Source organism: Aphis gossypii, chromosome X (assembly GCF_020184175.1).
Source record: "Aphis gossypii isolate Hap1 chromosome X, ASM2018417v2, whole genome shotgun sequence".
Lineage (NCBI taxonomy): Eukaryota > Metazoa > Arthropoda > Insecta > Hemiptera > Aphididae > Aphis > Aphis gossypii.
Genome location: NC_065533.1, coordinates 58,302,074 through 58,324,725, shown reverse-complemented (window position 1 = coordinate 58,324,725; position 22,652 = coordinate 58,302,074). Strand labels below are relative to the sequence as shown.

Sequence of the window (22,652 nt, the reverse complement as noted above, 5' to 3'; positions counted from 1 at the left end):
ATGTAAGACAAAGAATTTTCATTCGAATGAAATATATCACAAAAACTCATCAGGCATTAATAGGAAAAAAAAAAGCAAGAACACAATTACTAAGGCTACAAAAGTTACAAAGAATTATGACATAATTAAAATAAAATGTATTTTTTTTTTTACTAAGAAACTAAAATGTACTTAAGAGTAAAATGTTATAAATTGTATTTATTATAAAACATTATTAATTATGTATGAAAACAATTTGCAGTTTGATTTTTTGGTTACCTTCTCTTAATTTATTTATTGATAGTTCTGTAAATGATATCATATAATTATGAGCCATTGATTTTTACCTACACAACATTTGTACTACTATTCAATTAAGATACGTTAGGCAAGTAAAAAACATGTTTCAGAAAGAATTTGTTTAAAGAGAATATTTTTATTTGAAAACACTAACAAAATTATAAATAATAAACACCAAACCCTCTATGTTAGATATTTAACTATCATGATGTAAATAATTTATATATTTAATATTATATTACTTAATATTAGGGATAAAATAGGATTTTGCATTTTATTTTATGATATACAGGATAAAGCTTTACAAGCACAAAATGTGATTTGGTCATCTACGAGTTCAAATAAATAGTTTAATTATGCATATTTTATTAACTTTTTTGAGTTTCAGGTCATTTTTTAAATTGTAACTGCATAATATATTGTGTACAGGAATTTTTAATTAATAATTATTAAACATTTTTAGCTTTTTTTGTGTCAAATCGTAGACCTAATAATTAATATTCAATCTTATTTATAAATATAAAACATTAATTTTGTTTTATTAACATCGTGAAATGCCACCAAACTTGGCAAAACTTCGTAAATTCAATTGTATTAAAAAATTATAGCTTTTTATCTAGTTAAGTAGTTGCTAAATCAAATAAATAATAAATATTAATTAAGTAATCAAAATCATAAATGTAAATGAAAAGAAAGTATGTAAAAAACTAATTATTATTAATAATACTATTGAAAATATTAAAAAAGTATATACGGCGGTATTATACGGCCGTCGAATGTTCCGGCAATGACGTCAGTAGACAAGGAACAGTACGGGGGGAAACGTTTTGTTTACACGACTGTGAGGCAACCTGTATATTCTATTAACCTTGATTGTATATATCCGTGGATTTATCAATTATCAGATATTAATAAAATTCATTATCAGACAAAATTTTATTATCAGAAATACTTTCTCCAATGTTGTTATCACACTTTTAGGACTTTTGTTCCAATCTTGGAATTACATCTTATCATTATTATTATAACTATTATTTTTATATATCTTATCATTTTAATGACCAATCTAATCGTCGATCGACGTACGCCGAAAACAATATATTCAAAATAATAAAAAATAAAACAAAGTAAATTGAACAATATAAAAAGAGATTGTTAATAAATACTTCTTAATACTGTCGCCGTGGTCTGCACGACGCACAGCGATAACACATTATATTATTACACATAATAATAATAATAATAATAATATTAAAAATCACTACAAAATTAACGGCGGTTGTTGAGCGTTGGTCGGGAATCTCGGAAAAAATAAAACCTATTGGCTATCGATTCTACGTATTGTGTACACTGTATACAGTACATTTTAATAGGTAATAAACCCAATTTAATAAACGCATTTGATGTTTTCATTGACCATTAGAGGTTAAAATAAATTAGAAAAACAATATTTTAATAATTTACCAATTTTACCAGTCAACTAATTATTATTTATAAAATCAGAAGTGTTACTGTTACCGATAATATAAAAAATCGGTACAGAAAATTTGGGAGTGCTAAGCACTCCCAAGCACCCCCCTAGTTGCGCCCATAGTAGTATGATTTGGACAGTTCTGATGTATGAGCCCTTGAGCCCTTGAGCCTTGAGCCTTGAGCCGCTGAGACACGCCCCCCTACCGCCACCCGCTCCACTACGTGTATGACGTATTTTTGCTGAGCGACACCCCCCTACCGCCACCCGCTCCTACACGTACATGACGTATTTTTGCCGCCGCCACCCGCTCCCACACGTACATGACGTATTTTTCGCCGCCGTCATGGTTATCATGTTATCAATTACGCTTATCATTTTATTGTACATGCACCATATTATTGTACACGCAGCATATTATTGTACATGTATTCGAGCCACCACCGTAAATTTCATTTAATAATATTTGAAAATAATTTTGTGTGTTTCTCCGACTAACATACAATTCTCAGTATGTCATCATCTATTCTTCAAAGGTTTCACTGAACAACCATTGTGTATAAATCTTTTGGTGGATTATATTTTTAAAATCACATGAGTTTTAAACCAGACGTGTTATAAAACGCAACACAATTTTTTTACCAACACAGTATACTATTAGATTTATTCAGATACGTTTATAGCGAAACAAATATTTTATTATTTCGTTCTTGAATACTTTATCTACAGACTTCAGTAATGTAAGTATTTTTTTTTTGTATTATTCATAAATAATTTTATAAATAAACAATCCGATTTATAGATGTCTAATAATTCAACACCAAGTTTTGGCGGCTATGAATATAGAAGGATTCTAGAGGAGATACCAGTCGAAGATGATGCTCAAATAATGATCGAACACGACGAAAACGGATATGAGGCCATAGTAAGTTTATAATTTTAAAATAATGAAATACACAAATAAAGTTAATATTATTTATTATTTAGACTGCATCCGAAGATAGTGGGTACTCCACTCACCGAGAGTCGCAGATAGGTATTTGGTATCGTGCGTTTTCACCAATTCATTCACCTGCAACACCATTACTACCACGGCCATCTCAGGACCCTTTTCGATCTTTGTCGCCGATTCCGTCCGAACCATCCTCACCCGACATGTTCGCGGAGACAACGCCTAGACCGATTGTGCTTAGAGTGAGAAACGATTTGTTCCCGGATGGATCCGATGACGGGTATGACATACAGTTGATTGAACTCATGAATGCGTACGAGAATAATTGGGGCGAAGACGGTAATGATGAAGAGATGAATCGTCATATGGATGCATATGAAGGTTCAAAAAAACAATTGTAAAATAAAAATATTCTAATATATATATAGTAATAATAAATTTTCTTTATAACCATACAACGTTTATATTATTTCTTAAATTTCATTTAATAATATTTGAAAATAAAATCGTTTATATCACCGGGTAACATACAATTCCCGGTATGTCAGCATCTATTCTTCAAAGGTTTCACTGAACAACCATTGTGTATAAATCTTTAGATAGACTATATATTTCAGACCCAATAAATTTATTATCCAGTCGTGTTATATAACCTTGACCAGTCGTATAGTGCTATTAGGAGTTTTAAAATATTATTTTACTTGAAAATTGAAAATGTGTCGTATTCACGAAGATAACCGTTTACCAACACCTACTGGATTTACTACAGCAAACGAGAACATTTTCCTCAATGGGTAAGTTATAATATTTAAATTATATTGATATACATATATGTTTATATTTTTAATTTATACTTAGTGAGATAAACGAAAATAATGTTACTCCCCGCATAAATACCCCTTTGAGAGAGGTCTACCGTTTGTTACTACAAGCGCGTATATCTGGTGAGGGGGTAAGGGAATGGACTTTCCGATTAGATCGATGTCTCTGCAAATTAACATTGAATTCAGAGTATTAGCCATGTTGTTGCGTGAATATCATTATGATCGTTCGATTCCAGAAGATACAAGCATAGTAAGTTTGAACAAAAATATTTCGAATAATACAACGTGTTTTCTAATAAAAGGTAAATCATTATAGATACAGATTACGTTTCATGAATTATTGAATTCCCAAAGTAGGATCCGTCGCCATACACAATATTATATAATCATGCAGCTAGTGTATGGTCTTCGAAGAATTGAGACTATAGACTCCGAACGCATAAGGGAGAACATGAGCGTAGATTGGACGTTGAATGCGTTAACGATATTAACATATTTAGATTTTGATTTTGACACAGCTAGATTTATACTACAAAGAATAAGAAATTTAGCTTAATATAATTTAAATAAAATATAAAAATATGCAATAATAAACTTTTCTTAATAACCAAACTATAGTTTATATTATTTCAGAACAACTCACTTAATTTATAAGTAAGAAGGTTACATTTAAGAATACAATACTATTAAATTTAAGAATATTCCGTCTGAGATAAAATACGTAGAATATCGATACCCTGAAATATGTCTAACATCTTTGCCGAATATTTCACCTGAATCGTTTGCACTTATATATCATCCATCTATACACATAAAAATAATTTTAATTAAAATCACAAAGCGATCGCCAGTCCTCACAAGCACATCTAATTTTTGATTATCATCAGTCCTGATAAGTGTACACATATAATATAAAATCTTTTCACTTCACGTTCGAAAAACCTAATCAGTTTTTCTTTTCACATTAATATAATTTTTAAAAAAACGAAGACCAACCGTATTATGGATACCGAATCATGTAAGAATATTTTATATTATATTATTTTATGTTATGTTACATTGTTATTTTATTATTTAGTTAATGAAGTATTAAACATTATTTTCGGCAAATCGTTAGAGGAAAGATTTGTAGCTACATGTGGTGTGGAATGCTCGATTTCATTTTTATGCAATGAATGTCGAATAAAAAAAGGAGAGTTTTGTAAAAATTATCATTTAGTTAATAATTCAAAGTGGTTTTCAATTATAAGTAGGAAATTTAATAAGACTAAATTAATATGGTTAATAGACGAGCTCGCTACATTTTCTGGATATGATTTCGAGGTATTGCTACGCGAGCTATTTGAAACCGTATATCAGATACAATGTGACAGAGGACATGATTTTTGGAAAAAAAAAATTAGTCAAAAAAGTATCACTCTTCGAACAAATCCATATAGCTCAAATTATTGGTGTAATTTAATTTTTAAGATATTAGAATTAAAATGTAAAGACGTCGATTTAAATTGTGTTATAAGTAAAAATAATTTAATTGTAAAAAAAATTAATGAAAAATATAAAAAAATAAGTTTTTAGATGAATTAGATATTGTATACGATGTAAAAAATATGTTAACTGTTGAAAATGCACGTAATGCGGAATTCGGATCAAGTAGATCTGAAATGTGGTAGTATTTCAACAGTTTTTATTATTTTAATTTATCATAATTTTTACGTATCTATTTAATGTAATTTAATTAAATAATATTTCCCATCAATAAATATATTCAAACAAATTTTATAATTCTTTATAATCTCAAAGCGGTATATGTCGATAATAACAACTATTTTTATAAAAGTTAGCTCGAAATAATATAATAATCATAATTTTTGTCAAATGCTGCGTAAACAACACGACGGCACGGTATGCGTTATGTAACATGTTCTATTGTTAACGGAATGGCCTGTCCCAGCCGGTCTTTCGTTCTATTGTGCTCTACACGCGCAGGTCAGTTTTCAGAATCGGTAATGAAACTCTGTCTAATACATTGATACCCAAAATAATTAAAAATCTATAGCGATGTACACAATTATCATGGTAAATACCCAATTAATATTTTACCTAGCCCTGGTTTAATTTGTCTTCATCGCCGCAAATGCTAAGACACTTGCTCTGTTGTCGACCGATGTACAATCAGTCTGTTCTAGACATTTATAGCGTTTACTTTGCCTTTGCTCTCTCAGTGTTAATTTTTCCAAGTGTTTAAACACTTTATTTTCATCCGTTTTATCTTAAACATTTTAAACATGTTTAAATGCGATCAGTGCCCCTCGGTTTTCACCGCAAAACATAATTTAACTGTGCACCAAAAGAAGCATACCGGTGTGCGTATTCCATGCACCGTATGTCCATCAACATTTTCTTTCAAGACCAGCCTCAACAAACATTTGAAGAACGCTTATGGTATGTAATAAAAGTTTAAACTGTATCTTATTTATTCAATATTAATTTGTAACTATTATTTTTTCTAAGGTATCATTAACGTTCCGGCTCACTTGAGACCATTGCCTGCTGCTCCGATCATCGATCAGCAAACACGACCAAGCGTGATACAGTTCGCGCCTCCTACCACCCAGCAGATTCAAATAGCGGCTCAAATTTTTGTACCGGATGTCCCGGCTGGCGGATCGCGCGTGTTATCCGAAGATGTCCCGACTGGCGGATCTCGCGTGTTATCCGAAGATGACATATGTATGTTCGCAATGGATGCATATGAAATGCAAGACGCCGATACAGGTTAGTTTTATTTAATTTATCCGAATTTATTAGATTTTTAAGAGACCCGCTGATTTTTCCTCCGTAGATTTTTTTTAAGAAATATCGTAAGATTTAAAATAAATTTTTAAAATTACGTGTCGTTAAATTAGTTTTATTAAATTATAAGTCCGATAGTTATATTCATCACTTGTAATAATTTTTTAAATAAATACATCAGTAGATTTTATTTATCAGACGCGATGTTAATTAGAAATTTAATAGATTCAACATTAAATTTAACGCAGTAGATATTAATTATGGCTTTTTTTTTTTTCGTTAAAGAATCTTACACTTCTGCTGTAAATGGTAAACGCGTTTCTGTTACCAACACCACCTCAGCTGCTAGGGCAAAAAAGGCGCGTATGGATCTCGTTAAATCACCCGGGTTTAATGAAATTTCGTCGTCCGCAAATAGGAAGATCGTGTGGTACTACGCTAAAAATATCACCAATACAAAAATTTATTCAGACTTTCTCCGTCCACTTATACCTGAGCTAATAAATTTATTGAAAACACACGTACAAAAACATGCGATTAAATTTAATTTGAAACTTGAGGCGACCTATAACCGTCCGAACGTACCAAACTCATCGGAGAACAGGGCATTCAAGACTTCAGCGGTAGAAATTTACCCGGACAGTGACATTAGAACAATTGTAGAGATAGCGTATATGAAGTTGATGAAGGAGAAGGATGAATATATGGGAAGAGGTAGTGGTTTTACTTTAGAATCCATAGACGGGTTATTGTTAGCGGTATACAAATATACACCGATGGGTGGTGCGTCTTATATTGAGTTACCGGCGTATATCGACAGGAAGCGGGCGACTGTAAACCCACAGAACCTAGATCAGCAGTGTTTCAAGTGGGCGATTCTCGCGAGGCATGTGACGGGGACGGCGGTATGCCGTGTCGGAGAAAATTACATGCAACATGAAGATAAATATAATTTTGATTGCATCACCTTCCCTACACCTCTCTCAGATATACCGAAATTTGAAAAAAATAATATTAACGTGTCCATAAACGTGTACGGCCTCGATAAAAAATTCCAAATACCGAAATTGCCGAGGTATGAGGTCTACCCGCTACGTGTTGTTGACGAAGAAAAACCGAACCATTTTGACCTATTGCTGATAACGGACGGTGACAACTCGCATTATACATACATTTCAAATTTTTCCCGACTCATACGTAAACAAAAAACCGGACATGATGGGCGTGTCGTGTTTTGTAAAAGGTGTTTTACCAGTTTCGACAACCGAAATTTAAAATACAAGCTGAGCGGGCATGAGGCTCTAAACCAGCACAAATTGATTTGCGGGGCGCACAAGCCGATTCTACCGGAGATGCCGAAGGAGGTGTGATAGCATTGAGTTTAAGGCGTGGAAAAAGACACAGCGACACCCTTTTGTTATTTATGCGGATTTCGAAGCATTGTTGGTGAAGACGGAGGAAAAGAAAGGCGAGAGTACTACAATTATACAGAGACACGAAGCGATGAGTTACGGGTTTTTAGTGAAGGCGAGCGACAACGTACCGGAGGAGTTATTGGAAGAGTACGAGATACCGGCGGGGCCGGTAATCTACAGAGGCAGCGAAGACAGAACGGACGTGGCGAGACATTTTGTGGAGATGATAGTTGAGGTGGCCCAGAAAATTGAAAAACTGATGAAGACAATTTTCCTATAAAAATGAGTGAGGGCGAAGAAAAAACACATCAAGAGTGTAATACGTGTAATTTATGTAAATGTTGTTTAGCCGGGGGCGATAAGGTTAGGGATCACGATCATTTGACGGGGAAATTTAGGCAGACTTTGTGCTCTAGGTGTAACTTAGAATTACAACAACCTAAATTTGTCCCCGTTTTTTTCCATAATCTATCAAACTATGACGCACATCTTATTGTAACGGAACTTGGATATGATACTCAGACTATCAACGTTATTCCGAACAGCGAAGAGAAATATATATCTTTCTCGAAATATATAAGTAGTACCTTCACTGTTCGGTTTATCGACACGTTCCGGTTTATGGCATCGAGTCTGTCGTCCCTGGCTAAAAATTTGGTTACACCCGAACATGACAACTTCCGTGAGACAGCCAAACATTTTGTCACCGGAGATATGCGCTCGTGACTCGTAAGGGTGTGTACCCGTACGAGTACACGGATAGTTGGGAGCGGCTGAAGGATATGAGTTTACCGAGGAAGCAAGATTTTTATAGTACGTTGACAGAGACCGGGATCAAGGATAATGAGTTTGAGCACGCGAAGGAGGTCTGGGACCACTTCGACTGTAAGACGCTTGGTGACTACAGTGACTTGTATTTGAAGATCGATGTGCTGTTGTTGGCGGACGTCTTTGAAAACTTCCGCGACCTATGTATGAGCGCGTACAACCTGGATGCCGCTCATTATTTCACCGCCCCAGGCTTGAGTTTTGACGCGATGCTTAAGTTTACCGGTCAAAAGCTACAGTTATTGCATGATTACGACATGTTGCAGATGTTCGAAAATGGTTAGTATATATTATTTTTAAAAATGTACATATAATAATCTTATTTATTTTTATAGGTATACGTGGGGACTAGTGCAAGCGAGCAAACGGTATGCGAAGGCGAATAATGTCAAGACCCCGGGATACAACGAGACGAAGGATAAATCATGGATAATTTATCAGGACTGTAAGTATAATTTTTACGACAATTTTTTTCAAACTTAATTTATTTTTATTTTATAGGTAACAACTTGTATGGATGGGCAATGTCTCAGTACATGCCATACGATGGATTCAAGTGGGTTGAACCTACATTGAATGGATTAGATGATTTGAATGACACCTCCCCCATAGGACGTGTGTATGAGGTGGACGTGACGTACCCACAACACCTACACAACGAGCATAACGACCTGCCTTTCTTACCCCAAAACAGTGTGCCAAGTGGTTCGAAGGTAAGGAAGTTGATGGCAACGTTCGAAAAGAAGGATAATTATATTATACACTATCGAAATCTGCAGCAGGCGATTAAGAATGGACTTATAGTTGAAAAGGTAAATATTTATATTTTATATGATTTTTAAACAGATTTTTTAAAAAAATTTTCTTATTTTTACAGGTACATAGAGTAATACAATTCAACCAGTCTGACTGGCTGGCTAAATATATTGAGTTGAACACCGAGATGAGGAAGAAGGCAAAGAATGATTTTGAGAAAGACTTTTTTAAATTAATGAATAACGCTGTATTTGGTATGTCACTTTATTTATTAAATTTATTCTATTTTTACTAACATTTTTATTTTTACAGGTAAAACAATGCAATCGAAGAGGAAGGAGATGAAGATGGAGTTGGTGTCATGTGAAAGGAGATTGCAAAAACTTATAAACAAGTGTACGTTCAAACACTGTACAAATTACAATGAGAACCTTAATGCTGTCGCCCTGGAGAATAAGATTATTAGATTTGACAAACCTATTTATATTGGTAAATATACTTTTTTTTTAAATTACATTTTTATCATTTATTAACACAATTATTATTTACAGGATTTGCAGTACTAGACATAGTAAGACGCTGATGTACGACTATCATTATAATGTAATGAAGAAATTCTACAGAGACAAAATTAAATTAATGTACACTGATACAGGTAAATATATTAAAACTATACTCATGTATATAATATATTAATTTAATATCATTATTTTTCCAGATTCACTAGTATATCATATTGATACTGAAAATTTTTATGTGGACTTGGCGGTTAATCGTAACTTGTTGGACCGGATGGACACCGCCAACCTGCCCAATGACCATCCGTGCTATGTGGCAGAAAGAAAGAAGTCTCCGGGGTACTTTTCTGATGAGGTGGATGGGAATGTGATTACCGAGTTCTGTGCGTTGAGGGCAAAGTCCTACGCTTTTAATGTGTATGCTGGAGCAGAGGACAGAGTTGGTGGTGAAAAGATCAAGGCGAAGGGTATCAGAGCTCATGTTGTTAAGAACCACATGACGATGGAAGACCATAGGAAGTGTTTGTTTGGTGAAGCTGGAGTGGAGGCATACAAGGAGAATGTATCAATACGGTCATTCAACCACCAGCTAGTAACGATAAAGACCAGGAAGTTGACTTATAATAGTTACGATGACAAGAGGGTGGTGTTGGAAGACAAAATAAACACACTAGCCCATGGACATTACAGTATAGAGTAAGTTATTAGAATATATACATATTAAAATTATTTTACTAACATTTTATCTTAATTTTACAGGAGAGATGAACCAGAGGATGAGTAGACAGAACTTCAACATTACTTTTATATATTGTATATTTTTTTCTGTTAATTAGTTTTATTGTAAATATTATACGTTATATAGTTTGTTATATTTGAGATAGATTATTGTATATAACTTTTGTATTTAGATGTCACGGTTGGATACACCAACGATTGTAAAATAACTCAAATTGAAATTATTGTAAATACTGTCTAACAGAATGTTTTTAAGTTAGATTAGTGTATAAACTTACAGTATTTCCCCCTTTATAATGTATAATTGATAGATAATTAAGTTTTTTCATATTTATAATGTATAATTGTTAGATATTTAAGTTAGTTTACAATGTTTTCTTATAATATTTTTTTTTCCTGTTAATAATCATGTTTTTTCTGTTTCAGGTTGATGGAAGCCCATACATATTTAAAAACCTGTGTAAATGTTAACATATATAAATGTGTATGTTAGCATATAAATAAAAAAAAAACAATGTTAAAATATTCATGTTTATTCAATAAAATGTATACAATTTTTAAGAATTATTATAAACCATTTCCTTATAGCAAATACTTTATAGAATGTACACTGTTTAGGATTTAAGTCCTTATGAAAGATACAACAACGTAAATTTTCTTCATCACAAATTTGTTCCAGTCGAGGACAGCCCAGGTCTTTAATGTTGATGATTGTGACGTGAGGTATAAACTCCATGATAAGTTGTTTTTTCTGTTCACCTTTGATGTAAATGTATGTAGACTTTAAAGAATTCAATATTCTACTTAGCTCTTCATATTCTATATCACCATAATCTATAGATATCTGATGATAATTACGTTCTAACCACTTGTTAGTTTTTCGACTCTTGTTGTCCTGTATAGATTTTGAATTTTTAAAAATCCAGTGTTGAGTCGCCCATGTTTCTGTGTCTACAATAGACAATTCTTTAATAAAATATTTATTTTTGCTCCAAGAATGCATTGAATGTCCATGAACGAGGATGACATCGTAACAGGTTTGATTTTACACAAAAATGACATTTATGTAAAAAAAAAAAAAATTATTTTTCTTAATATAATTTTCTTCGATGATTTTCAAACGAGTGTTTAAATCTGAAATATATGATCCATGATTCGGTAAAGAATTTTCATCAAATATACCCGTTATGCGTTTTATTTCGGCATTTACACTGTCTATAGAAAAAGTGTAAAAGAAAGTTTTGTATCTGTTTCTATATAATTATTAAACAGCTCCGACATGCGATTTTCCAGCGTTAGTAGATGAACAACATTACTTTTTATGTTATGAATTTCTTTCTGCTGATTATTTATTTCATTTTTTAATGTTTTATTACTTGACTGAATGTCTGATATAATTTTTTTTGTTTCACTAGCTAGAGAACTCCAAACACGTTCATGGTTTTAATACTACTGACACTATATTTTAACATCGTGTGTATTTATCCAACTATTATGGTGTTATCAAATCCGAGCCACTTGACAAGCATCTGATTTTGCTTTTTACGTATAATTTTTTCGATCAGATAATCGTTCGGGTGATCTGTTTTATGTATTTCAGCCGAGTAAAAACAACCGGAAATCGGTTTACCCGTATAATCTTGTAACTGATAAGTGACGGGCAATGTTCTATTTATTTTGATAATCTCAAATATTTCCGTAGACCAATTGGGTAAATAACCTTTTGTAAACACACCTTTTTGTGTACTGATACGGACGTTATCACCAACTTTGAATTTAATTTTCTCATTATTAATCTCATGTTGTTTTATTGTAACTGACAAAGGATTTAAATCTGCTTGCGTCGGAGTCATTCCTATCGTTCTATGTTTTGAATTGTTATATTCGTTAAGCAGCTTTGGTAAAATTGAAATCCATTCGTGTGAACCACGCGCCGTAAATTCTCTAAACATTTTTTCTTTTAATGTACGATTAAATCGTTCGACAATGCACGCTTTCATGATGCTAAACGTAGAATATTTGTGAATATTATATTTGGTCATCAATGTGTCGAAAATGGTGTTGTAAAATTCTTTACCGTTATCTAGTTGTAAAAGTTTCGGTGAGCGGTCTAGTAATATTTTAGACATTGCGTTTGTGACTTCTTTTCCAGTTTTCGATTTTAATGGCACGGCCCACGCAAATTTAGTAAAACAGTCTATCACGCATAAAATATACTTGTAACCTTTATTTTTCTTTGAATACGGTATCATTTCCACCAAGTCGGCCTGCCATAAATCATTTTTTCCATATACGTTGACTCTGCGCCTTACGAATTTTCCGTGACGGTTTGTGTAGTTCAATAACGATATCGCGTTTAGACATTTGGTATTCGTTTTATTAGCCCAGCTTCAAGTAATTCTTCGAAAATCGATATTATTTCATTGGAGACGCCTGTATTACCGGCAGCTTTCGAAGCCAAAAGTAATCGTAACCGATCGACTAACTCATTCGGATTATCCCAATACACTAAGTTATTTTTCTGCAATTTCATAGATAGTCGGCCACCGGAGGGAAATAATTTATGTATTATATCCTTATATTTAGAACCTTTTTTTTTGATTTTTTTACTTTTTAAGGTCAAATGTGCCGATGTCTGAATTCATATAGATTTATATACTTGTAGATCTTTTCGGTGTAAATAAGTGGATTTTTCACAAATAATAACTGGATTAGACCCGCGGTTGTTAAATAAGTAGTACCGTCGATAAGAATAGAGTTTTCAATAAATTTTACTTCTTTATCGCCCAAGATAATATTTCCATCTGAAAGTTTTTTCGGACCATAGGTTTTGTCTAAATCTATAGAGTGAAACCGATTTTCAATTTCTTGTTGATACTTTTCATAAGATCGTCGTTATTTTATTTTGATTGAAGGGTCGTCCGGGTTGTATTTGATATTTTATTTAATGGTTCGATAATTGGCTTTAATGTCTGTGTCATTAATTGTTGAACATTATCTGAACCGTTTTTAATGCAATATATTTACGTTTAATACTTTCTTTAGCTTTGACTATCTCATCTAATATACTTCCTTCATCCTTCATGACTACGTTTTAAATGATGATATATTATTTGCGACGTCTTATATAACGACATAAGTATCAAAGCCATAACGGTAACGGCCGTTATCACGATCGCTATCTTTACAAATAACAACGAATGCAAATCTATCACGGTTCCAACACGTAACACAAAAATGTTTAAATTGTATATATGTCATATCGCCCGAACAGTGTTCGTTGTATACATGTTTTAAATTGGTATCGTCTTGTTTGAATAATACTATGTAACGTCACAGTATTTTCTGCACCAATATTATTATAAGTATAAACATACCTATACCCATATTGCCACTAATGAGCGTACCTTATTTATATATTATTATGATTATCGCGCGCTAATGCAGAAATGACCGCAGTATTATGCAATTAATGTTCCCCGTCCCCCCCTTCACCATGCAGTGTTCGTCGCCGACGTGCCGCGGTTGTCCGCCGCCCGTCGCCTCCAGCGCTTTCGTCGCGTCCGCCGGTACGGCCCGCAGGCAATTATACTGTACACCCCGAAATATTGTATCATTCCCACAACACGACGACACTGACCTGCCCCACCAACGACAAAAAGCTCCGCCGCCGGCAACCGGACACCACCGTCGCCGGGTCTCCGCTCAACAAAAATCACTTTTTTCACGGCCTTATACCTGTCTGGTCCACGACGATTCACCTGCCTGGTCGACACCATCCACCCGTCTGTTCGACAAATTCCGTGCATCACTTCATCAAAAGAAAATTGATACGCCATCGTCTGGACCATCACCAACTACATCCCAGTGTCCAGCCACGATGATGGGCTGAAATCACCCACGTGGGCCCGGGCGGCGGCCGAAAACTGCTCCAGCCACCACAACCATGCAGCCACGTCAAACTCAATGTCGTAATATGTTTTTATTTCCCCTGTCCCCCCTTTTACCAGCACGCTTTCCCGGTAACCCTGCGAGGGCACGCCATGAGTGATATGGCGTGTAGTCTCCTGTGGGCCGGCAAAGTATGCATCCTATTATTATTATTTCTTAACTGCCGTGTGCCATCCTATTATTATTATTTCTTAACTGCCGTGCGCCAGATTATTATTATTATTTTGAGTCTGCCATGCGCCACCTATTATATTGTTTAAAACAAAAATGTCATCTTATTATTTATAATGTCAATATTACCCTAAAGAGGTTAATCTAATATATCCACGTGATTATCGTAAGACAAATCTTATTATTTTAATATTATTTTTCCCCTTAATAAATCCTCGGCATTCACTTGCCGTTGCGTGTCTAAAGCCTATGAGCTCCACCGACTTGGCCCTCGGGTCATCACGCGGTGCGGCTCGTAGGTCACGGCAAAAGTGTTCCCCTTTTGTCGTGGGTGGTTTACGGAGCCCTAAAAAGCTCCGGATTCTCACAACTATTAAATTAGCATTGTCGTGTATCAACTGCTTTGGTACTTTTGAATAACTCTGAGCCAAATAAAATATATCTATTTTATTGTGACGGCCCCTGGAGAAGAACGATCTAATTATGTTTTGCTGTTCGCCTATGACGTCATCCATGAGAAATATAGAGTTTGGTAAGACTTGTTCAGGTGGAAGGACTTTATCATTCTCGAAAAAAGTAAAAGTTTTAACACCGTCAATATCGTCGATTATACGTTTTAATAATTTATATTTTGGTTGTTCTAACGTTTTAGAGTATATGTAAACGTTTTCAAAACGTAGACGTTTTTCATCAACAAGTAGAAAATATATAAATTTGTTTTACCACAACCGAAATCCCCAACACCAATGAGCGTATAGTGTTTGGAAATAGCTCACCATGTCTAAACTGTATTGTATCCGGAGTATCAATGTTATAAATTCGTAGTTTTTTGTTGCTCGATGAAGCGCATTTTTTCACTATAAATATCAATGCTATGTACTTGAAAGCGTCACACGATGTCTCGCGTTCGTAAGCGAAACAACAATAAAGGTTCTGGTCTTATTAACTCAGTTATAAATCATCTACCTGTGGAATTACATCTGCCTGGCTATAGGTAAGTCACTAAAATATAGTATTATTATTAAATCCAAACTACATTTTTTTTTTTGTTTTTTTTTTCCAGATTTGCTGGTCCCGGTACTAAATTAAAAGAAAGATTAGCACGCGGTGAACGGGGCATAAACAGTCTAGACGAATTGGCCAGAGCTCATGATATAGCGTATGAAAACAGCAATTCGTTATCCGATAGACACAGAGCTGACGAAATATTGGAAAATCAAGCTTGGGAAGTGTTTAAATCGAAAAACTCTGGTATTAAAGAAAAAGCTGCGTCCTGGTTGGTTACTACGGCTATGAAGGCAAAACGCAAGTTGGGCGCTGGTTGTGGATTTAAACAGATGGTTTCGGCAGCTAAAAAATCGATCAAAAATAAAATTAACGAAAAGAATATAACCAAGTTAGTAAGAACATGTTTGTCGGCTGCGAAAAAAAATCAAAAAAAATCTAAAAATAAGAAAACTCCGAGAATTATACCAATACCGAAAAAGGGCGGTGTTCTACCTTTAATACCTATTTTCGCTGGTTTATCGGCGTTGGGCGCTCTTACCGGTGGTGTCGGTAATATAGTTAAAGTCGTAAATGAATTAAATTCGGTAAAAACACACCTATTCATTTAGGGAAAGGTTTATATCTTACACCACACAAGGGGCAGTCTTATAAAATTGTTAAAGGTAAAGGTTTATACCTAGCACCTTACAAAGGCGGATCGGTAAAGAAAACTAGGAAAACGACAAAAAACTAATTCCACGTTACCAAGAGAGCGTTGTACGACTATGAGATTATAAAATACGCTGACATGTTGAAAATACCTCATTTCATCGGTGTGTTTTCCAGAGACAAGTTGCCTCCAAGAGCTAAGCATCAAGAGTCTGCTGTGGTTAATTTAGACATCGAAAACGGTACAGGTACGCATTGGGTAGCGTATAAAAAAATCGGAAAAAAAGTTAAATATTACGATAGTTTTGGAAATTTAACGCCACCGTTAGAAAACAAAAATATTTCAACGGTTGTGATATCGAATATAATTACGATAAACATCAAACATATAATACGACAAACTGTGGACACTTGTGTTTAAGATTTCTGTCATGTACACCATAACCTTAACCGGGAACTCGAGTGAATTGTCTTGCGACTTTTTCTCACCGATAGAAGTCAGTAAAAATTCTAAGATTTGTCTGCTGGGGTTTCAAACAATAACTCTATTCCAAATATAAACGACAAGTGTAATAAAATAGGATTCGCATACAACGAGCAGACAGGTTATGCGATCAGTAGCGTTTTTACAATACCTACTGGTTCTTACGAATTATATGAAATCGAGTCAGCAATACATCGCATTTACATGATACAGATATAATATTCGAATTGAAAGCTGATAATATACACTAAAAAGTACAATGTGGTGTAACAAAACTATAGATTTTACCATGTCTAATAACATTGGTCAGTTGCTGGGATTCAAAAATCGAAAATATGCTGGTAATGTAAAACATGAATCTGATACGGTGGTTAATATTACAAAAACAAACTGTATATATATCGAATCAAACCTAGCCACAGGTTCATTCATCAACGGGAAGCAGTGCCATACAATACACGAGTTTTACCCGACTGTACCTCCAGGTTATAAAATAATAGGGGTACCGCCGCATTTGGTATTTTACTCACTTAATTCTACATCTATAACGCATGCTAGTATAATTTTAAAAAATCAGAACGACGAGTTGATCGATCTACGAGGTGAACCGATATCGGTACGTTTATTAATTCAAGACTCGTGATATGGTTTGCAATTTTTTAATATATAAGGACTGCACGTGTAAAGTCCGTTAGTCTCGTTAATAACACAAACCGGACAACAACTCTGAAGAAAAATTCGACTCGAAGACAAGTTGTACACAATCTAACAGCATCCAATTTAGCGTTTTTACGTTCGTTAAACGCTATTTATATGGACGACATGTATTTAGATGTTACGGGCGGATACACCGACGATTGCAGAATAACTCAAATTGAATATCATTCTTTTTTACCTTATTCTACGTCAGCTCTCTCCAATAACGATGAAGTGCGTATCGCACTACATAACACAGAATCTTATACTTTACCATGTGAGAATTATATTACATCGAAGGAACAATAATCAAACCTGCAGATATTACTGATGACATCCGATTTATAAACAACGGGTTGGCGTTTCTTTTCTCCGAAATGAAATATGAGATAAACGGCATTCAAATTCAAAAACTCGCTAATCCAGGTATAACGACTACATTAAAGGGATATTGTTCGTATAATAAAACGAATATTACATCACATCACAACTCTGGCTGGGATAACGATATAAAAATTCTAATAAAGATTTTATTGAAAGCGGCAATTTTAATGGTTGTATTAATCTTAAAGATTTGTTCGGTTTTTGTGAAGATTACAAACGTATTTTAATAAATTGTAACCAACAACTTATATTAAACAGAGCATCACTGGATATAAATGCCGTTAAGCAGTATAAGAATAATGAAGTTGTCGCAGACGCTCCTAAACTAAAAGACGTGAAAATAAACATAACAAAAATATTATGGAGAATGCCCATAGTCAAGGTCAGTGATAAAGAAAAAATAAGATTGTTGAAAGTAGTAAACAATCAGAAACCGTTGACATGCGCGTTTAGATCGTGGGAGTTGTGTGAATATCCATTTTTACCTCAAAACACTTCGCATTCCTGGAAAGTAAAGACATCTAACAAATTAGAAAAACCTAGATATGTCATAATCGGATTTCAAACTGGTAGGAAAAATAGCTCGAATAAAACAATGTCACATTTTGACCATTGTAAAATTAAAAACTTGAAGGTCTATTTAAACTCAGAAGTGTTTCCCTATGAAGATTTCCAAAGCGACTTTACCAGGAATAAGTTGGCTACATTATACCGCGCCTATGTAGAGTTTCAAAAATCTTACTACGGCCATGACGAAGTGACACCCTTACTGAACCGATCAGTTTCAAAAATCTGTGTCCGATTATAGTTGTTATATGAGCAAGCAGAACGATAATGTAAAAATGTCAACTGTCGACCTAAGGATTGAACTAGAAGCAGACGAAGCGTTTCCAGCTTCCACTTCAGCATATTGTTTAATATTACACGACCAAATTATAACTTACAATCCGTTTAACGGAGAAGTAAGAACCTTGTAAATATTGTAAAACTTAATATTAATAAATGAAAATACTTTTTTTATATACATGTCTTTTTTATTTTACACAATACATATCTGAAATTAAAATAGTTTACGTTTTGGTACAAAATACATTTCCGATACGGCTGAATCGAAGTTGTACGTTTTCGATAATGATCGCGAGTTGAAATGTAACGGCCCATCGTTTTCATCGACTGCTCTGCTCGGCGATTGCATTGTGAAACTCGGTGGTGGTGATGTCGGTGGTGGTGTTGACATCGATGTAGGTGGTGACATTGGTGTTGGTGACGACATTGGCGAAATGACCGTCGTTTCATTGGAATACTAAAATTTAAAAAAAATATTTAATAATTGTTGTTTAAGGAATAATAATATATTTTTTAATTACCTCATGCGAGATGTTCTGGTGTAACAATGATTCAGCTAACTGTTCAGCTGCACACATCTGTATTTGATTGTAGAAATTTGGAACGGACTTAACGACTCGATCGTCTTGTATGTTCTTAATGAAAACTACCATCTCGTCAACAGTTTTCGGCGGTGATTTATGCTGCCTACATTTCTTGTCGAGGTACTCGACAATTTCTTCATATTGTTTTATAATCAATAGAGCGGTGAATACTTCTTTTCGCACGATGCTCTCGAAAATAGAACATTCGAGATATTGAAGTCGAAGAAGGTCGCCCCGATTCAACAGTACTCTACATCCATCACGATTATTTGTTTCGATCACCAACACATTTTCTCCGCTGTAAATCATACTCGATAGTTTCATTTTTTCGTCTTCATAAAATATAACTCGCTTATATTTTTGTGGTGTGTCTGATATGAACGACAAGATATGCCCCATGAACCCGAATATTTTTTTCATAAAATCTGTAGTAATATGCACGTACCGCGATGAAGTTAATAAATGAACAACGACTTGTAATTTTTCACTCGGGTCAAAACCAATATGTACAAACTTACGGGATGCAAAGTCTAGTGTGTAGCTAGTAGATTCGATGAGTTCAGCTGGTGGTGTCGGTGGCACATAAGTAAAGGTCTTCTTTTTATACAGGGCAGAGTTGTCAGCGATTGATCCAGCCATCACTTATAAAAATATTTAACACTGAAAAAAATAAAAAACTGCGAGAGAACGGTTGAGACGTGAGAAACAGTATAAGGCTGAGGACAGACTGAATGATTGTCTGCTCTTGTAGAGCCAAGCATATGTGCATTTCAGACAATAATAGGTAGGGGTACATTCCTTAATGACAAAGGATGGACGTGTGACTCATAATTCGGGGCTTAAATACATATCTATAGAGATGTAAATAACAATAGACTGCTCGGACATGTCGATGCATTTCGATGTACTGAAATAAATTCCTCATATTTCTACTCGGACCTGTCGATGCATGTCTGTAATGGAATATTTCATATCTCTACTGACGATGCTTTTTAATTTGACCAGGACGTTATTTGTTACAATAAAATACTTTATATATAACAGTTTTAACAATAATTATCAATGGAGTTAGAGTTGAAGTGGGGAATATATGTTTGGTTACGTTTGTACATATCCCGGTTCGATTCTAACACCAGATTATTATTATTTTTTGCATTATTTAATGAAAAACGTTATTAAAGACGTTGATAATGTAACTGGTGACTGAAATATATGTACAATAATATGATAAAATAGTTCTTCTGCGCATGTGCATGATGACTCGAATATAAATGTACAATAATATGGTGCGTGTACAATAAAATGATAAGCGTAATTGATAACATGATAACCATGACGGCGGCGAGCATGTACGTGTGGGAGCGGGTGGCGGCGTCAAAAATACGTCATTACGTGTAGGAGCGGGTGGCGGTAGGGGGGTGTGGCTCAGCAAAAATACTTCATACACGTAGTGGAGCGGGTGGCGGTAGGGGGGCGTGGCTCAGCGGCTCAAGGCTCAAGGCTCAAGGGCTCATACATCAGAACTGTCCAAATCATACTACTGCCCATGATCGTTATTATGTCTGAACTCGTTCATTTTTCTCAAAAAATTAACCCGAGAACAAACAATATAATTTCTTTCCATTAGAAATTTACGCCCATCATTACATTTTTTGTATTTGAAATTCAAACTACGCAAAATATGTAGCACGGACGATTGTGAACCCGAGTAATTAATTTTTTCATGCAACGCTCCCAATATTTTTGCACTAGTTGAATACTGACCATTATCATAAAAACTATGAACTGTTCTCCTGACAACTTCATTGTCAAAATCGTCCAAGTTGGTCATAGGTTTGGCACGTTTATAAGTTTTCCTTGGAGACTTAAATGAAAAGGTTCGACAGCTAGTTGATTTTCATCCACAGATAATTTTTTCCCTTCAGCACAAACTCGTTTAACACAAGCAAGACTTACGCCACACGCTTCAGCAGTCATTTCACGAGTTTGACGAAAAAATTACTAATTTCTGGCTTACCTTTGTCACCAGCCAAAGTTTTGAAATAATTATAAACATGAAAAATAACTTTCTTCGTTTGAGAATGTGTGTCTTGATATGCCATTTTAAAACTATTTTTGTATACGAGTAATTATTAAAGAAATAATTAAAATATTACAAACATTCAAACTTTAAAAACCAACCACGTAAGAATGCGGGAAATATGATTACAAACGTAGATAATAAGCGAATAAAAACACGTATAAACTCGTATCTTGAATGTCGAATAACTAACCAAACGTTAACAAAATATTGTGGTATGCAAGAGCAGCTACTGGCGCCTACTGCTAAAGGAAAATAAATTGGTCTCCAAAATACAATGAATTATACAATAAATTACCATCTGCCGTTTTTAAAATGCGCGCTAGCTGTTTCCATTGCACACAAACGTAGAACCCCTGAAACCAGAAAAAATGACCGCTTGGCGCGCGACGATCGCGGCTCACTTTTCGCCTCGCGTACTATAGTTATGCTGTACACAGACAAAAAAAAAAAAAAAAAACATACATCATTGTACAATCAATACATTCATCACTCCGTTCAGAATCTAAAACTGTAAATAGTAGAAATACAAATAATAAATGCATTATTTTTCAAAATACAATCAAAATTAATTAGGTACCTACCTTTAATTTATAAAAAAAAACCCATACATTATTAAAATACAAAAAAAAAAAATAATCATACTTATTATTATATTAGTGATATTTAAGTTATCAGAATATCCGAGTATTATCTGTATCAGAATTTAGTGAAAAAGCATCTTTCAAAAGTTTCTTATGTTGACGAAATTTTGCTCCAGCAAGAAATTAACACAGTGAGGATTTTATCACTTGGTCAGAAGCATTTTTAACCTTTGGAATTTTCCTGATAACTTCTAAAAAATAAATGGAAATATCTCTTGTTATATTATCATGCCTCAACTTAATACTTTTTTTTTACATTTATATTTAAAAAAAAGAATCATATAACACAATATTGAATTCTTCCTTTTACATGTAATTTGTTAAATTAAGTATGTAAAAGCAAAGTATAAACATTTAGAATTAATTATGATTTTTATAAATATAATTTATTTTTTATCCTTCAGAAAACAATGTACAAAACTAAACTACCAAAAACTAAGTTATTAGATTTTAAACCTTTAAACGATTTTTTTTCCTTTTTGCCCCCCACATACGAATAACTGGATAACAAATTATTATGGAATAATTTATTATGAGTCTCATAGTATCGCCTATATTTTATGCTACAAGACGTACTAAATC

The 22,652-nt window shown here is 34.0% G+C and overlaps 4 protein-coding genes and 1 pseudogene across 5 annotated transcripts; 4 read left to right on the top strand and 1 right to left on the bottom strand.

The window, feature by feature from the left end:
* Window positions 1-2,427: 2,427 nt before the first annotated feature.
* LOC126552869 (uncharacterized) lies at window positions 2,428-4,639 on the top strand. Its single transcript, XM_050207962.1, has 2 exons — window positions 2,428-2,675; window positions 2,738-4,639. The coding sequence occupies exons 1-2, from the start codon at window positions 2,553-2,555 to the stop codon at window positions 3,101-3,103; spliced, it is 489 nt and encodes a 162-aa protein (XP_050063919.1). The 5' UTR covers window positions 2,428-2,552; the 3' UTR covers window positions 3,104-4,639.
* LOC126552543 (uncharacterized) lies at window positions 3,684-8,375 on the top strand. Its single transcript, XM_050207263.1, is given in 5 exon segments — window positions 3,684-3,776; window positions 5,830-5,968; window positions 6,038-6,301; window positions 6,605-7,683; window positions 7,685-8,375. Coding segments are annotated over 5 exon segments (1,905 nt in total). The 3' UTR covers window positions 8,015-8,375.
* Window positions 8,376-8,913: 538 nt separating this feature from the next.
* On the top strand, window positions 8,914-11,027 carry LOC126552871 (uncharacterized; annotated as a pseudogene).
* A 5,464-nt stretch (window positions 11,028-16,491) lies between these two features.
* Window positions 16,492-18,724, top strand: LOC126552542 (uncharacterized). Its single transcript, XM_050207262.1, has 2 exons — window positions 16,492-16,600; window positions 18,126-18,724. The coding sequence occupies exons 1-2, from the start codon at window positions 16,492-16,494 to the stop codon at window positions 18,722-18,724; spliced, it is 708 nt and encodes a 235-aa protein (XP_050063219.1).
* Window positions 18,725-18,953: 229 nt separating this feature from the next.
* LOC126552868 (uncharacterized) lies at window positions 18,954-20,799 on the bottom strand. 2 transcript variants are annotated; one of them, XM_050207961.1, is made up of 3 exons: window positions 19,865-20,799; window positions 19,284-19,771; window positions 18,954-19,219 (listed from the first exon to the last, which is right to left on the bottom strand). In XM_050207961.1, the coding sequence occupies exons 1-3, from the start codon at window positions 19,983-19,985 to the stop codon at window positions 18,977-18,979; spliced, it is 852 nt and encodes a 283-aa protein (XP_050063918.1). In that variant the 5' UTR covers window positions 19,986-20,799; the 3' UTR covers window positions 18,954-18,976. The 2 variants fall into 2 exon arrangements, with proteins under 2 accessions (XP_050063918.1, XP_050063917.1); XM_050207960.1 differs by having other exon boundaries at window positions 19,284-20,791.
* Between the last annotated feature and the right edge of the window lie 1,853 nt (window positions 20,800-22,652).

Excerpts from the sequence above, each read along its gene's own strand:
- LOC126552869 (XM_050207962.1), top strand. The coding sequence starts at position 2,553 with ATGTCTAATAATTCAACACCAAGTTTTGGCGGCTATGAATATAGAAGG. Across the intron at positions 2,676-2,737 it reads AAAACGGATATGAGGCCATA|ACTGCATCCGAAGATAGTGG; the intron begins GTAAGTTTATAA and ends TTTATTATTTAG.
- LOC126552542 (XM_050207262.1), top strand. The coding sequence starts at position 16,492 with ATGTTGAAAATACCTCATTTCATCGGTGTGTTTTCCAGAGACAAGTTG. Across the intron at positions 16,601-18,125 it reads AGACATCGAAAACGGTACAG|ATTACAAACGTATTTTAATA; the intron begins GTACGCATTGGG and ends GTTTTTGTGAAG.
- LOC126552868 (XM_050207960.1), bottom strand. The coding sequence starts at position 19,985 with ATGGCTGGATCAATCGCTGACAACTCTGCCCTGTATAAAAAGAAGACC. Across the intron at positions 19,220-19,283 it reads ACCAGAACATCTCGCATGAG|TATTCCAATGAAACGACGGT; the intron begins GTAATTAAAAAA and ends TTTAAATTTTAG.